Consider the following 17,018-nt stretch of genomic DNA (forward strand, 5'->3'; position numbering starts at 1 on the left):
TCCCTTTTGGATAAAAGTCTTAAAAACTTTGATCAAGTCTTCAGCAGCCTATTCACACGTGTGCCCTCATCCTCCAGATAATGCTATACTTCTGTATTTAAAAACAACCCAACAAACAAGAAACTTGGAGCAGTCTGGAGTGTATGGACTTTGAGGATACTCCTGAAGTTCCTAGCTTAACATTGGGTCTTCAGCTGTCTTTGAAGCACCTGTACACTACAAGTAGGCATTACATCTGGTCCTCCTAGATTTTTAGTTCATATTGTTGCTGTCATACTAGAAAAGAGAGAAAGCTCTGTACACTGAATAACAGGGAAATCCATGTTATATTCTACTCAGTCATTTTTGTTTGCTGTTATCATTCTAAATATATTTTTATTCAGAAAAAAATTCTGAAGACACACAAAAGAAAGGGCACTGATTTGTTTTCTTTTGGTTTGTTATACAAGCCATTGACAGGAAAAGAGAAGACAAATACCACAGAACAGGGAATACTGAAAAAGATAACATGCCAAGAAAATAAAGGTTTTCTGACTGTCCTAATAAAAGCTGAAGATTCACAGGTCATAACAGCAAGACTGGGTATTGAATAGAACAGTGTTGAAACAGTTGGTAGAGAGGTGAAAATGAGGCAGAAAGAGCTAAATACAAATTGCTCTTCCAGGGGTATGTATTTTAGATTATTACAGTATGGCTTCCACTGTCACCTTGACCAGAAAAAATAATCTAAATTCTTCTCTGAGTGACTCAGGGGAAATGCAAGACTTTTCCTCTTACTCATCATTAAGACAAGACTTAGGGAAAAAGTGTCAAACTGAATTTTACTTGACTCTGTCAACACATCTGCCAAAAGGCCACAAAAACCCCCCAGTAACAGCAATGACATCATCATCTTCCTGATCCTACTGGAAATGTGTCCCTCTGTGACGGAAAAGGACATTTTCTGTAACTCTCTATTTCTGTGATAGCACGGCTCAGAACTGAATGGTCCCTAGACACTCCAGTTTGTGAATGTCTGTCTTCTACTTCTTGTTAAAGTAGCCAGCACAGAAATTCAGCAACATTAGCATTTATATCTACAGATTTTAAACAGCGTATTCTATTACTGTACTAAGGCAACAAAATGAGCTGGCCTCCTGATTTTACTCTTGTCATCTACAGCATCAGCAGGAATTGCTGTATCACAAAGGAAGGTGCGTCAGATCACTGACCCCGTTCAGCAGATTCTTATTCAGCTCTACAAAATTATCTTCATCACTCAAGTATGCTTTACTGTTGCTTCTGACATTCTATGCTTTTTAGTTATTTGCTGTTGTCAAAATGATGGTACTGCAAAGTGCTGCTAATTTAGTCACTGTTCTTTAAAAACAACAGAACTTGACATTTTTGCAGATGGCAGGATGCTTTAAAAATATATCATTTAAATAAAGACTAACCCTGAATATTAGTATGTGGAGGATGGCAATAATTGAGTCATGTGAAAAAAAATCAGTGGCTCACCTCAGAAAAATGGGTTGTACAGTAAATTATTTTTACAACATTCGGTCATACTAGCAATACGATTATTTAAGGTGAAAATATCATATACTGACTTGGAGAGTATATAAAATGCTTTCCTCTATAGCAATAGTTCCTAGATAACTTCAAAGTTAAATTTTTCTATTATCAATAAGTAGTAATACTTTTGTGGGATTTTAGTGCAATAGTTCAAATCCTGAATATGTTAAATGTTTTTAAATGTTTTTAAATGTCGGATCTTTTTCAAACTTAAGACTTATTTTAAAATTAAGTTGAAATGCTTCGTAATGAAAGAGAGCTGAAGTTATTTCATGCTGATTCCAAAGCAAAAATGGAGCTGATACAAATCTACATTGAACTCTCCACTAAAAATGTGATGGAAAACTTTTTCTTCTCTGGAAAGATGGCTGCCATGCAGCTACTTGCTATTCTTAAATAAATATCTTTTTGTTTTCCAAAATGAAGTGTTTATCTTCAGCATGTGATGTTTATCACCTCAGGGATTTTCAGATTGATGAGCCAAATTTGTTCAGTTTTGTTTAAAACAGAATAGCATAACTGAACTTGAGTGTGCTTTGCATGTCTCTTTTCTTTCCTTTTTTTTTTATTCTTTTTAGCTGTCAAGCTTGTCAAAACAGGTAACACAGGAATTAAATCATCAGAGACAAAGAAATAATCATAATTTAAAATAATTGGAAATTATCTCCCTCTCCCAGTAGCAGTAACAAGGCAGTTCAGCCTTTACATGGTATATTAGGAGTATGTCCAAGGTGCTCGTTAGTGAACCTGTCCTCTCTGTTGAAGGTTTTATCAAGTGGCCTACTAATTAATAGAAGATATCACAATGTGGATGCCCAATAACTGAGAACTAACAGCAGCTCACAGACTGATTCAGAATTGACCAGTGAAGCAGCAGCAAGAACTTTGATGCTTTTGGTGTCATTTAGTTTCAGAATGGGAAAGCAGAGAAACCAGGATCCATACCTGTACTTGTTTATGCTGTACTATATGCTTCTCTTGTACTTGTTTATGTTCTTACCAGTCTAAGGTCAAATATTTTTTTCATAATATATAGCTGGTTTATCAAAGTCTTTTATATATTTCAGCTGACAATTCTAAACTGAAGTTTGCAAGGGAGAGTTCTTGCCTGTTAGTTCTTGGCTGCTAGCAGCCTTCTCAACCCAGTTTCCATGGGAACAAGAATCAGAGTGATCTCTGGAAAACAATGTAAAAAAAAGCTTTTAAAAAAGCATTATGTAAATCCTTGGCCTTTTTTTTTTTTTTTAACTGATCTGACAGCTGATTTCCTTAAAACAAAAGCTAAAATTGAACACTAGTGCCTAAGGCAACTCCAAGTTTCTGAAGCAGTGGACTTGTTCTTCACCGCTTCTGCTTCAGTATATCCCAGTATGCCCACGGTACATTAACTGCACACAGTTGATTGCACTGGTATGTAATCTATAGGGCATCTTGCAAGCCTTTCCTAAGGCATAATTTTTTTTACTGGCTTATGGGCTAAGGAACATTCAACACCTGACTTAAAGCGTATATGTAAGACCTTATCTGCATGAAGAGAGAGTAGTATCTGTCTGTAACCAAAAACCTGTATGCAACCAGCTGTCTGGTGAAGTCTTTTGTGCATAGAATGTGACTTTGATCTCTGGTTTGTCAGAGCAAATCAGGATTCCTGTGGGCCAAATAAAACTGTTCTGGATTTATAGCTGTCTAAAAACAGTAATTTGTTCGAGTGGGATAAATGTCTTTATAATGTGTACTGTGTCAGTGTTTGAATGTGAATTGTTAGTGGTCAAACCCTCCTTAAGTAGTCAAAGAGCTTCTGAATGCAGTGGAGTGGCACTTTATGAATTTATATCAATGATGTGAGTATAAAGTGTATACTAAATGGTAGAAAATCATATTTTTTCAAACGGTGCCTGCAGGTATAAGCAACTATACAGAAACAGCATAGACCATGGTTTCAAAAAGGTAGTAACATATCATCCAATTGTTGTCAGACTGAGTTGGTGTCATTGCAGTGCCCAATAGTGAAAACTTTACATTTACTGCTGCAGCATAAAAAATATTTAAAAGGAAGAGACATCCTTTGAACTCTATATTAAAGACTTTAAGCACTATAAAGTATGATTTGTACTTTTTTAAAAAATGTAAATATAGATGAAATATGTATTCTTTTTCAACCAAAAAAATACAGGAGGAAAAAGTATACAAAATAAGTTATGCTTTATAGACAAGTGAAATATAGATTACTTCCCACAGGTAGCTTCTAGCAAAAGAGACATTCTGAATTGTATTAACACCCATAATGACCTTAAAAGAGCCTGTTGAAGCAATTCTATGCACATTGAATGAAGAGCTAAGCTTCTTGAAATTCCATTAATTTCAACTGAATCGACTCATTACAGCCATACAACCATAGTCTAATGGTTGATGGGCTTTATCTATAGAAAAATGTCATAGAATCATAGAATCAGCCGGGTTGGAAGGGAACTCTGCGGTCATCAAGTCCAACCCTTGATCCACTACCACTGTGGTTACTAGACCATGGCACTAAGTGCCACATCCTGTCTTATCTTAAAAACGTCCTGGGATGGAGAATCCACTACTTCCCTGGGCAGCCCATTCCAAAGTCTGATTGCCCTCTCTGTAAAGAAATTCTTCCTAACATCTAAACTAAACCTCCCCTGGCACAGCTTAAGACCATGCCCTCTTGTCTTGCTGATAGTTGCCTGGGAAAAGAGACCAACCCCCACCTGGCTACAACCTCCTTTCAGGGAGTTGTAGAGAGTGATGAGGTCTCCCCTGAGCCTCCTCTTCTCCAGGCTGAACAGCCCCAGCTCCCTCAGCCTCTCCTCATAGGACTTGTGCTCGAGTCCTAAATGTCCCAAATACTAGCACTTTGATCAGGGAGGCAAATCTAGTTGTACCTATGTTAGGCTTGTTATTATGGTGTTTACCTTCAATGCTAGAGGAACTGAGTTATATGATAAGCCAACAGAGTAGGCAAACCAAGGAGCCTTATTATAATATGCTATTAAATCAAGTCATGTGCTGTTGTTTATCACCATGCTGTTAGATATCAGTGTTTCTTTTTGAAGTGTAGATACTTTTTTCACTAATGGTACTGCTGCATGGGTCATCTTTATGGAAGTTGTAACTGAGTGGTGGAAACATCTGTTTCTTTGTTTCATATAGCTTCCTCCAGCTTTGCAATGCAACTTGAAAAGGAGAATCATTGAGAGGTTCAAGAAGTCCCTCTTCAGTCAGCAGAGCAATCCTTGTAATCTGAAATCAGAAAAGAAAAAGGTGTAGTACACCATTTATTACATTGAATTTGTCCCTTTTTCTATTTGAATTATGCTATTGATATTAGTATCACAAAAATATAAGTGTAAGAGTCAATTTTTAAAAGGAAATATTTAGAATATTCTCTAGATATCTTTTATTTGGCAAATATGGAGGTTCATTAAGTAAGTAGTTTCTGTAGGTTGGTTTCAAGTTTTTCTCTCATCATTAGAACATTTTTTGTAAATGGAAAGGACCCACAAGCTTCTAGCACACAAAATCAGACTTCATCTCATCAGAGCTCGAAAAGACGAGGAAGGGAAATGCAACTGGAGTTTATGTAAGCTCTTAATTTATGTAAGCTCTTCTTAATTTGTTAATAGTTTTTCAGTATTTTTCATGTTTTGGAATGTATTCCTACTCAAACCATTAATTTTAAGAAAGCAATGTCCCAGAGAGCCTTGAGTATAACATACTTTGTCCCATGGTTGCATAGTGTGTCAGCAACAGTTTAGTGTCATCATTTTAAAACCACTGCAGATTTGCAAGAATGGCCTGACTAAAGAACCGTGCCTACATATTTTCCAATGACAGGCTGGATGCTCTCCAACAGAGAAAGAGCTAACAATAATATCAGAATTTCTACATGTTCCTTCAAAATCTCCTGAGAACACTGTAATCGGCAAAGGATTTGAAAATTACTTCCTTGTCATCTGTGCACTGGGGGAGACTGAAGCTAAGACTGAATTAGTGACAAAGCAGTTATTAGGTATTTTATTGTACCTAAAATTTGATGACTAAGGTGATTTATTATCATTCACATAATTCTCCTGTGTGACCTAATTTGATTGTTACCTACTTATGCTGAATTGTGGAACCTTCTGCATCATTGTTTGCTACAAAATAGACTGACCCCAAATGCTGGATCCTTCCTATGCTTTTGTAATAATTAACCTCAGATGCTTAAACTTCATGGAAGGTGGTTACTTAGTGTTTACTTTGGTTTACATTGGTAGTACATTAGAAAGATAATTAAAGATGTTTCTTTCTGAGCTATTGGTTTCACGCCAATTTGAAAACTGTAAATCAGGCTGGGACTTATATATTAAACAATTCTTGTATTTCATCCATAACATTAAATCTAAGAAATATCTGCTCATTGTGTATTGAGTTGATGTTTTCAGAAAAGGATGCCCAAAATAGGGTAAGAAAAAGGATATGTTTATTATAAAATTAACCTAATTTTCAAGTGTCTAGAAATAAATGAAAGTATTCATAAATGTTATCAACAAATGTGAAATGGTGTTAGCTTTAAAACTATTGGGTTTGAACCTCAAGAAAAGGGAAGAAATACTCTATTTAAAATGTAAATGGTAGCAAATTTAAAATGTTTCAAATGTTGTGTGCAATTCTGGGCATTTCCAACTTGAAGGAAATAGTTATAGAAACTATTAAAAGGAATAACAGGAAGTGCTGTTAGAAGGTTGGAGAATTGATAAGCATCAGTAAATAAATGTTACGTGATTTACCAAAATCACCACCATAAATGCACTGGGTAACATGGATATCATTTGGAGGTAGTGGGAGGAACCTAAATAGAGAAAAGAATTAGGTTGAACTCTTCCAGCAAGTGTTAAGAGGTTGTGCAATTTCTGCAAATAAAATTTAAAAATAAAGTGATTTTAACTATGACAAATTAGAAAACCTAATTAGAATAATAGACAAAAAGATTCATCCACTCATCAGTGATGGGGTAAAGGTCTTCCAGCAAGAGATATTCTTCTGTTTCTGTAACTGTAAAAGTGTTATCATGCTGCAGAAATCATAACTGGAATTTCTTTCCTGCACACAAAGGTACTTTCCTGTCAGAGATGTTGCCAGTGGATGTTTTCAAAACTAGATGTTTTTAAGTTTAATATCAATATCCTTGTTCACATAATCAAGTAGTTCAACTGACTTTCAGGTTTCAGAAGTTCAGGCATCCCTCCAATGGGAATTATACTGCTTGAATATAGGCCTACATTTCACTTGAAGCCCCAGTTTTGAAAACAAGTTATCAGCTGCTTCTCTCCTTGGTTCAGGAAAATACACTTCCCTGTTAATCTTCACACAAATGTATCATTTATGACATTTTGTTCAGATAGTTTGAAGAACTCAGTGCTTTATACTAAGTGCAGATAGGCAGCTTGTAATGTTCAGTCAGTGTTTCTGGAGAGAAAAAGCTAGAATGTTCACAATTGTGTTCACCACTTTTTGATTAATCTAAAAAGAGGTGAAATCTCTTGACTTTTGATTGCACTGGGAAACATAGGAAAGGGTAAACTGCCTCAGAAGTCTGAAGTTTTGGCAAATGGGAAGGATGGAGATTTCAGTTGTCTTTCTTTTCTTTTTCTCCTCCCCCCCCCCCCCCAGTTGCTGGAAGGTTCTCCTGAATTGATTGAGCCCAACATCTTCACAGCAGATTAGCATGTGGTACTTCTTTCTTCGGGTGGAAATATGTTGCTTCCAGATGATAGAAAAAGTAAACAAAGCATCAAAACTTCTGTAGTGGCATATAGGTTTCTAATAAAATGTATGGTGTCAAAGCAGAAGGAATTGCTGCTCCAAGATCTGTCTTCAAAGGCAACTGATTTTCATTATCAGGGTTTTTTTTGTTTTGTTTTGTTTAATTCCTGGTGAGATGTGCAGTTCACCACTGCTGGAAATTTCTACTAATTTAGGAGAGTTTACTTTGGAATTACAAAGAAATATAAAAGATGCAAGTACTTTATGGTTCATCCATGAAAATTAATAGAAATGTTTGTAACCAAAAATGTCATACTTAAGATTTACCTGTCCTTGCACATGATTTTTAAACAAACTCTGTTCAAACCCTATGTTGTTCTTTTGTCATGTTTGGAACAGTTACAATGCGTTGGTTTAATTATGTAGCTAGATCAAGCCATACAAACATAAGGAGGAAAATATGTGTATGTGTGTGTATATATATATATATATATACACTTCAGAAAATATAACAATATATATGTCAAATATGCTTTGGACAAGTGATACTCAGCATGACAAATAATAAACACCATGTTTAATCAAACCTACAGCTGTGGCATCATCCAGGGTGGGGAACCACAATTCCTGGTTCAGAGACTTGTTTTATTATGTGCTTCTTTGTGCAATGGACATAAGGGAAAAGTGCAGCCTATATTTTGGTAACTGTACCATTTACATTCTTCTAAATACAAGAAAAGCTGTGTTGAAATCCATGAACTAGAGGATACAGTAACATTAAAAATCTGTGATGCCAGAAAGAAAAGTGAGAAGCTTTGGTTTTTATGGGCTTTGTGTTGAAACATTGTAGTTACATCAGTTACACAGCTTATTGCAAAAACCAAAATTAATACTAGATGTCAAGGGTGATATTTGAGTAGGAAATGAGTCCCTAACAATCACTTTAAATATAAGCATTATTTTGTTCCCGGAGACAATGCAATTTTTGAGATGCTCATTATCAGTAATTTTTGAATCTCTTAACCTGCAGACAATACTTTTGCCCTCACAAATTGCTGCTGACTCTGTGCCCTTCCCACTGTAAATTGTAAGTGGGAAAAAATAAGAAAGTTACATTTCCATGTTCTGTTTGATAAAGTCTTTATTTTCCATCAGTTTGACCACTTTCATAATAAGCGCATCAAATGTTCACATCATGAAAATGTTCACCTTTTCAGGGGTTCATTGTGGTCAGTGGAAGTTACTGATAATGAAGCAGATGTAGTGGGATTGCTAAGAAACTTATAAGGGATCATAAATTCCAAATTCAGTAGTATAACATTACTTGCCTTTTTCTTTAAGGCATGGTTGGCACTTCTGACATGGCAGAAGGGGTGACATATGAGCAGTTGCAGGTAAGCTGTATGTATACCTATATGTATTCATTTATTACTGTTAATGAAGATAATTTACTGAAATTAAGTTCTTTTTTGTTGTAGACTCTAATTAAAGAGGTTCTAGAGGAAAATGATTATTACAGTTTCTCTTCTAACAGGTCAGTCTAGTCAATTTAAAAAGAAAAAGTTAATTATGATGTGCTAAAACCAAATTTATCATTGTCCTGTTTATGTGATTGCAATTTCACTTTAAACTTACTGCAATATGTGGTTTATTATAATGCATGAATGCATGGACTGGAAGAAATGTATGTGGGACACATTAGCTAATCTAAGCAGGTTTTTTCGGCCATATCTGTTTTCTTCATTCAGATGAAAGAGTAGTAGAAGTATGGCAGCAATTTCCTCACGTTTTTCCACATATAAACCCACATCTGAACAAAACGTTCACTGCATAGAAGTATATTTTATTTTAATAGTCTACCATTACAGGGTTGAAGGGATGAAGCTGATATATTTAGTAAAATACATGAGTACAGCACAAAAAGCAGTATAAGTGGTTACTAGCACAAAAGTGCAGGGGGTGAAAAAAAATGTAATGGTCTGTGAAACTAGGCAAATGCTTTGTCCTGGAGATGGTATATCTTTTCTGTGGGAAAACTTTGAGGAAAGAAAATATATGAAACATATCAATATAGTCCACAACATAAGCCTAGCATTTCTCATATTTTTCACCTGCTAGCCTGTTACTTATGTTCTCAAATATTCTTTAGTGCAAAAAACCATTAACTACTTTCATCAAGTAGGTCTATTCTTGTCTTTGCAGTATTCACCATTTTAAAGTCTGAGAGACTGCAGTTAGTTTTCTAAAACAAACAAACATACACCCACCCCACTCCCTTCCCCCCAATAGAAATATTAAGAGGTTTTAAAAATTTATACTTCCTGTTGCCTCAGCGATATTTTCCAGGTTTTTTTTATCTCTGTAAACTTTCTGATATGGATTGACTCAAGTTTGAAAAATTTCTAATGATATTCTGAATATTTCTATAGGCTACTCGTTAAATTGGAATTCCAGCTTGCAAGTGTCTTGCAGCTGCCAGCTCAAAGTACTGAAAAATCATGATTCAACACTCCCAAAATAAAATATTTGTTCAATCTCTAAACCTTCAGGGTATACTTGAATTTTGTTTACAGATTACTGTTTCAGCCATGAGGTCTGACAAATTTGTTTATAAGTGTGTTCAAATTCAAAAATTTCTGTCCTAATCCCAAGGTCCCAGGATTTGGTGCTGTAGAAATAATATCACACGACTTATGAAAAAGAAAAATACTCTCATTTTTAACATCAAGATCTAACAAGTCTTATTGTAAATGTACAAATGTGTTATAGTTGTATAGGCATTTATCTCACAGACTGCTAAAAAGTGTCTTAATTAATTGTAATGAAGCAGCTGTGTGCTAAATATGGACTTCTTTTTTTTTAGAAAAGCTACTACAAAGTTATCTATTGAAGGAAATCATAGAGTCACAGTATATCTCATTTTAAAGGATCATTGAGTCCAAATCCCTGCTCCTCACAGGACTACCTAAAACTAAACTATATGAATAAGAGCATCATCCAGACACTCCTTGAACTCTTGGCAGGATTTGTGCCCTGATCACTTGCCTGGGGAGCCTGTTCCAATATCCAACCACCCATCCTAATGTCCGATCTGAACTTTCCCAGTGCAACTTTGTTCCATTTCCTCATATCCTATTGTAGTAAATTTCATTGCTGAAATGTAAAGGCTTCTTGAGATTGCAGGCACATATACTAATACTTTCAATGTCTAACACAGGAGTGCCACAGAAATGCACATGAGACTAACAGCAGTGAAATAATTAACGGTATTTTTCTCCTGATTTATTCAGGATTACTTTTTTTTTCTGCTGTGCTGGAGTTCCCTAGAGAGTAGCAGTTCTGCAGAAGACTAACTTAAGATTCTAATTTTTTAAAAATTTTATTTTAAAGGAGACATAAGAGAACATTCTTCATAGCTACACAGGACAACAGTGTAGTATAAGGAATTCTTCTCTATGCTATGTTTATTCTGGAGAAAGAAACAGGTAAAAGAGCAAGAGGTGCATTTTCATGCATACATAAAGTCTGGAGAATGCCAGTGGATGTTCAGTATCCTTCTTTACATTGGTGGATGCACTATGTATTTGATTTTTGTAGGAACATAGGAAAACTGGAAAGCACATTGTGTTTCCCCAGAGTCATGCCCTTTCTATGTTATCCACAATCAGTGTTGATTTGTGTTTTTTACGTGGCACTTGTAGTGAAGACTTGATTGATTTTGGACCAACTAGATATCATAAGACCTAAATTGATTTTGGAATGAATTTTGGAGGAATGGAGTGAAATGTTCTCATAGGTACGAATCTCCTTACAAGTTAAGATTTATGTTGTCTAGATTTGACTTTTTTTTTTTTTTGAGTTGCTTAGAATTGATAATGGTGTGCAATAACAGCTATTGTAGACTTTGACCAACTCCACTGCATGTGTGTCACTGTAACATGTCCTGGCTTTTGCTGGCAGATATAAAACAGTCATACTGCAGCCCTGTTGTTGGTCTATCACCAGCAACTTGATTTTTCAGTATGCTTTTTGTGGTGGGTTGACCCTGGCTTCATGCCAAGTATCAACCAAAGCCGCTCTATCACTCCCCTCTGCAACAGGACAGCGGAGAGAAAAATATAACAAAAGGTCAGGAATTGAGATAAGGACAAGGAGAGATCACTCATCCATTACTGTCATAGGCAGAAAAGACTCAAGTTAGGAATATTAACTGAATTTGTTACCAAAAAATCATAGCAGGATAATTGAGAAGTAAAAAAATTTTTAAAAACACCTTTCCCCACCTTTTCCTCCTTTCCAGGCTCTACCTCCTCCCCCACAGTGGCACAGGAAGGTGGGAAAGGGGTATACGGTCAGTTCATCACACACTGTTCCTGCTACTGATCAGGAAGAAGAGTCCTTCCTCTGCTCCAGTGTGGGGTTCCTCCCACAGGAGACAGTTCTCCATGAATTTCTCCAGCATGAGTCCATCCCATGGGCTACAGTTCTTTATGAACTGTTCCAGCATGGGTCACTTTTCCACAGGATGCAGTCCTTCAAGAACAGCCTGCTGTAGTGTGGGTCCCCCACAGGGTCATAAGTCCTACCAGCAAACCTGCTCCAGTGTGGGCTCCTCTCTCCATGGGTCTGCAGGTCCCTTCCTGGAGCTTGCTCCAGCACAGGTTTCCCATGGGTTCACAGTTTCTTTTCGGACATCCACCCACTCCAGCATGGGTCTCCTTCACAGGCTGCAGGTGGATCTCTGCACTCCCATTAACCTTCATGGGCTACAGAGAAACAGCCTGTTTCACCATGGTCTTTCACCACAGGCTGCAGGGGAATGTCAGCTCTGGCACCTGGAACACCTCCTCCCATTCCTTCACTTGACCTTGGTGTCTGCAGAGCTGTTCCTCTCGCATATTCTCACTCCTCTTGTGTCTGAGTGCAATTAAATCTGCACAATAACCTTTTCTTAAATATATTATCGCAGATGTGTTACTATCATTCCTGATTGGAATTGGCCAGTGGTGTGTCCCTCCTGGCACTGGCATTGGCTCTGTTGGACATGGGAGAAGCTTCTGGCAGCTTCTCATAGAAACCACTCGTGTAGCCCCCTCGCTACCAAAACCTGGCCAAGCAAACCCAGTACATTTTGAATCCTATTATTTGCTGTGATGCGTAATTTTGTTTGGTTCCCATCCCCACTATTACATTAATTGTTTCCCAGACAAGGTTCTACTCCCAAATAACTTATTATTTTTTCCTTTTCTTCCAGGGAATTGACAGACCACACTTTGGCCTTGGCTGTCAAAAACTTGTTTATATTTCCAGAGAACTTGCCATGTTTTCTGTAGTGTGTGCTGCTTGGTGCCAATCAGAGCTTTCAGAACTTGAGCAGTTTGGGTTGTTTTTTTTGTTTTTTTTTTTTTTTTTTTCTGCTTGCACTCTCTCCAAATAGCCAAACAGTCCAGTTTTGATAACTGTCCAGTATTGAATGATTCATTTGGCTGGCAGACATGAATCATTAGGTTTCACCTTGAACTCTCCAGCAGCTTAAGTGAGCTAGAAGAACAAATCAGTCTCCCAAGCTGCACTGCAAGTCGCTTATTGGTGTCCACCATTATCTGGTTTTATTCCATCATGCAGTAATTGGTTTGCAGCCCTCTCTGCAACATCCTTTCAGCCATTCTTGCCTAAAGCTGTTTTGAGCCTCGCTCTACTTCCTCTCCTTTATACACAGTGAAACACTTCAGAAGCAACTGCAAATTTTCTGGCAGAAACTTAGTACATCCTGTGGCTTTCTTGGGATCCCTTTCTTAGAAAAGTGTTCACAGAAAAGCTTTAGAAAAAAGTACTAGGAGTAATGAGTATCTATATCATTTGCTTTAGCAACATATAGGACAATATTTTAATATTTATTTTAATATTTATTTTAAAACTTTCTTAACTTATGTTAAAAGCTTTTAGTTTAGATTGAGTTTTTCATTTTCTAAGATAGGAAGTTGTAATGATGCAGCATGTGTGGGCCTTTCGCAGTGGAAACAGTGTGACAGCACTTCTAGCAGGAAACAAATTGCCTTCTCTTCAGCCCATTATACCTTTCTAGCTCTTCGAGTAGTAATGGGAAGAAAAAGAGCTCCAAAGGCTCAAAAGCCCTCGGAGGACACATCAAAACACCACAAACTTAACTTGTGAAATTGCAAATGTTTGAAGGCGTTTCTTCATTTTAAGGCCAAATTTCTTCACAGTTTCTGGCCAAGTTGACTAGACAGTTTGTTGAAAGGCTACAAGTCGAATTCTGGTTTGGAACAAAGAACTGGGGCATGTGTGCTATGGCTAAAAGCACTGTTAAATGCAGAATAAACAGCTAGGTATCATTATAATATAATCTTTTACCTCATTGTGGAGCATACTTTATAGAGAAAACATTCTTATAATATGTTTTATTTACTTTCAGGTTTGGGGAAATTTGTGTGTGGATTTTGTTTCTTTCCCATAACTGTTGCCCCTTTCTGTACCCTCCTGAAATTCCAATAATGTAAGATGGGAAACCAAACCTTAAGTGAGGCAATGACATGAAAATTGTAGTAGGACAAAAAAACTCTATAAAGGGTTAAAAATTATTCAAGTAACTTAACCAAGTGATGAGAGAAACATGAATTCTTTAGAAACTGAGACAGCTTCATAAGAAAAATGTCATGCTTTTTTTCCCCCCTATTTTCATTATAATAGTAATTACTATCTCAATACCAGTCATTTCATGGGGATTAATGACCAGCTGAGGATAATGACCCTGAGCTTTATCTTGGATAATCAACTTGTGCCCATTTATCACTAATCTCCTGAAATTACTCAGCACTCCAATTGTATTACTTATTTATACAGAAACTGGGTAAACAGGCAAAAAAACCCCCCCAAAACCCCTCCTGTAATGTTTCAAAATTATTCCATTCACATCCATTTTTTCTCTTTTTCACCTTCTGATTTAATATTATACTGCACAAGAGGCAGGCTCCTTGTTTGTGAAGCTATTTATGAACAGAACAACGAATACTTGTTTCAAAATTTCATCATGTTTTTCTATATTGAAGTACACATGTAATACCCAAATTCATGTAGAAATCTATTTTTAATAAATTGCATGAAGAGACCTAATCCAAGCAGAAACTCAGTTATATGAAAAGAAGATTTGCTATAAATAAACAAAAATAGCAATGGTCAGAGGAGAGTTGTGTTCAGCTGAGGGCTGTAGCTCTGTCGTGGTCTAACCCCCTGGGCAATTCAGTACCACTCACTCACTCCCCTGCAGTGGGACAGAGGAGAGAATTGAAAGAATAAAAGTGAGAAAGCTTTTGGCTTGAGATAAAGACAGTTTAATAGGTAAAGCAAAAGCTGCATATCAAAGCAAAGCAAAGTAAGGAATTAATTCTGTGCTTCCCAACAGCAGGCAGATGCTCAGCCATTTCCAGTAAAACAGGACTCCATCATGTCTTATGATTGCTTAGAACGACAAGTCCATAACTCCAAATGTCCTGCCCTGCCCTTCCTTCCTCTTTGCTCCAACTTTTATTGCAGAACATGATGCTATATGATGTAGAACTTGCCTTTGGTCAGTTGGAGTCAGCTGTCCCGGCTATGTCCCTTCCCACATTCAATAATTGAAACACTAGTGTGTTGTCAACACCATTTTCAGCACAAATCCAAAACATAGCACCATACAAACTACTATGAAGAAATTTAACTTTATCCCAGCCAAAACCAGTACAAGCTCATATGACCATAGGTCTGTTTGTCAGAAATGTTGTTTCAACATTAGTTTTGTAGGAAGAAAAATTATTGCAATGCAAGTAAGAATAGAAGGAAACAGACTTCATAATCAAGTGCATGTATTGATATGTTGTCATATATAATTTTCTTAACTTTCTTCAATGCAGTCTTTTCCATTGTTACTGAATTTTTAGAAATAGAGAAGCAACTATTCTTGTAGTTAAAGAGCTATTTTCATGAAGAGGAAAACCATCAAGTCTAGCTCTAATGATATCTATGCATTTTTAACTACTCAAAGAATAGCTCAAAGTATTATTCCCAGAGGCATTATATAGCTCAGGAATGACAGCAAGTTCTGAATTGTGCCCTTTTGAGGCAGCCCTCATTGTATTGGGTCTATGGTCCATAATTTGAAAATAGAAATGTATTAATGGAGCTTTTTCTATCTGCAAATTCTTACCATGTTAATTAAGTATTCTTTAACACTTAATGCATCTCTTTGTGTTAGATGACTAACGGATTCAAATTTGTCCTTAGTTTAGTTAATGTTTTTTTAATGTTCTAGAACCTACCAAACCAGACAATAGATGACTGTACACAGCTCCAGCACTCCTGGTATATAAAGTGGATTTTTTGACTTAGTGATATCTAGGTGATTTAAGACACTGCTACTTTTTATTCCCTCCTGGCACCCCTTCAGCTAATGTTGCCAGGCATTTTCTGATAATTGTTTTCTTCCAAATGGTTGTCCATGTTGAGTCCTACTTCTTACACATACAAAAGATTGTTTTAGCCAGCAATGTTTATTAGAGTCATACCAATGTTCTGTTGGATTGTACTTCTACCCAAGGAGGTAAAAAAGTCTGCCAAAGTTCAGCAGTACTTTTTAACTATAATTATGATTATTTTTTCTTTTTCTTTTTTTTTTTTTTTTTTTTTTTATGATTTCTAAACACGAATGGCTGCAACAGTCTTTCATTCACCCCCCTGCAATTCTGATGGCTACCAGCTGAGTGTCTGTGTGGCACCATTAGTATGTCTCTCTATTTTCTCAGACCAGCATTAACTACACCTTTTGAGTTAGCTGTCCTTCCACTAAGAGGCAGTATTGGCCTATATTTCCTAAGTCACAGATCCTACAGAAATTAGAAGCAACATGAAAACCTGGGGTAGCAATTGATCCTACCTTCAACTCCATCCAGCTCCTAGGGTTAGACAGTGACTAATACTTGTCACATTGATTAATACAGAGAGTTCCACCAACAGTGAAACATTTGGCCAGGAGATGGATTAAAAGATATAGGGTTTGCTTCTGCACATGGTGATAGTGACACTGCTCCTTTCACACTTGCTAGAGACATAATTTTTACCAAATTGTTACAGCTGCACAAATGTTGGCTATACTCAGAAGATACATGTGCCAGGCTTCATGGTAATGGTTGAAATCTAGAGAAATAATGACTTGTAAACTAGGAAAAATGTATGCCTTGGATCGTAGGGTATTAGCAGCTGTACATGTCAAAATCAAATGCCCAGGTGTGAAAAACTTACTGCTAAGTGTGTTTTTAGAGAATTACAGGAATATTCTGGTCACTTCAGGCATGACCTGAATGACAAAAAGAATTGGAAATTTTTTTTTCTGGTATTACAATACCATAATAAAGCACTTTTCCCACTTTGCTTAATAGGGTTTTTTTTTTTAAGTTTTTTTCCCTATGAAGCAGAATGATAGGGACTGTAGCAGAAACTACAGAAACTACTATTGCCCTCTAGCTGTTAGTTAGCATCAAGACTGATAGATTTGACTAGTCTTAGGTCTGCTAGGTATAAGAGAGGTATAACCTGGCTGTTTTTCATGACATTGTGTTGTGCAGAACAGAGAAGTGATCCAGGGATCTGTCTGATGCAAGTACCAGAACAATCTGACCATGTGCTAGGACGGTCAT

The 17,018-nt window shown here is 36.6% G+C and overlaps 1 protein-coding gene across 1 annotated transcript in view; it reads left to right on the forward strand.

Moving 5' to 3' along the window:
- The window catches only part of NEK10 (NIMA related kinase 10), an 89,242-nt gene extending 75,749 nt beyond the window's left edge, over positions 1-13,493 (forward strand). Inside the window, 6 exon segments of the mRNA XM_064643897.1 lie at positions 1,162-1,262; positions 4,732-4,842; positions 7,234-7,342; positions 8,668-8,720; positions 8,805-8,860; positions 11,627-13,493. Coding sequence (XP_064499967.1) covers positions 1,162-1,262; positions 4,732-4,842; positions 7,234-7,342; positions 8,668-8,720; positions 8,805-8,860; positions 11,627-12,257 — 1,061 coding nt within the window. The 3' untranslated portion in view covers positions 12,258-13,493.
- The last annotated feature ends 3,525 nt before the right edge of the window (positions 13,494-17,018 follow it).

The sequence above is a fragment of the Pseudopipra pipra genome, chromosome 1 (genome assembly GCF_036250125.1).
Source record: "Pseudopipra pipra isolate bDixPip1 chromosome 1, bDixPip1.hap1, whole genome shotgun sequence".
Taxonomy (NCBI): Eukaryota; Metazoa; Chordata; class Aves; order Passeriformes; family Pipridae; genus Pseudopipra; species Pseudopipra pipra.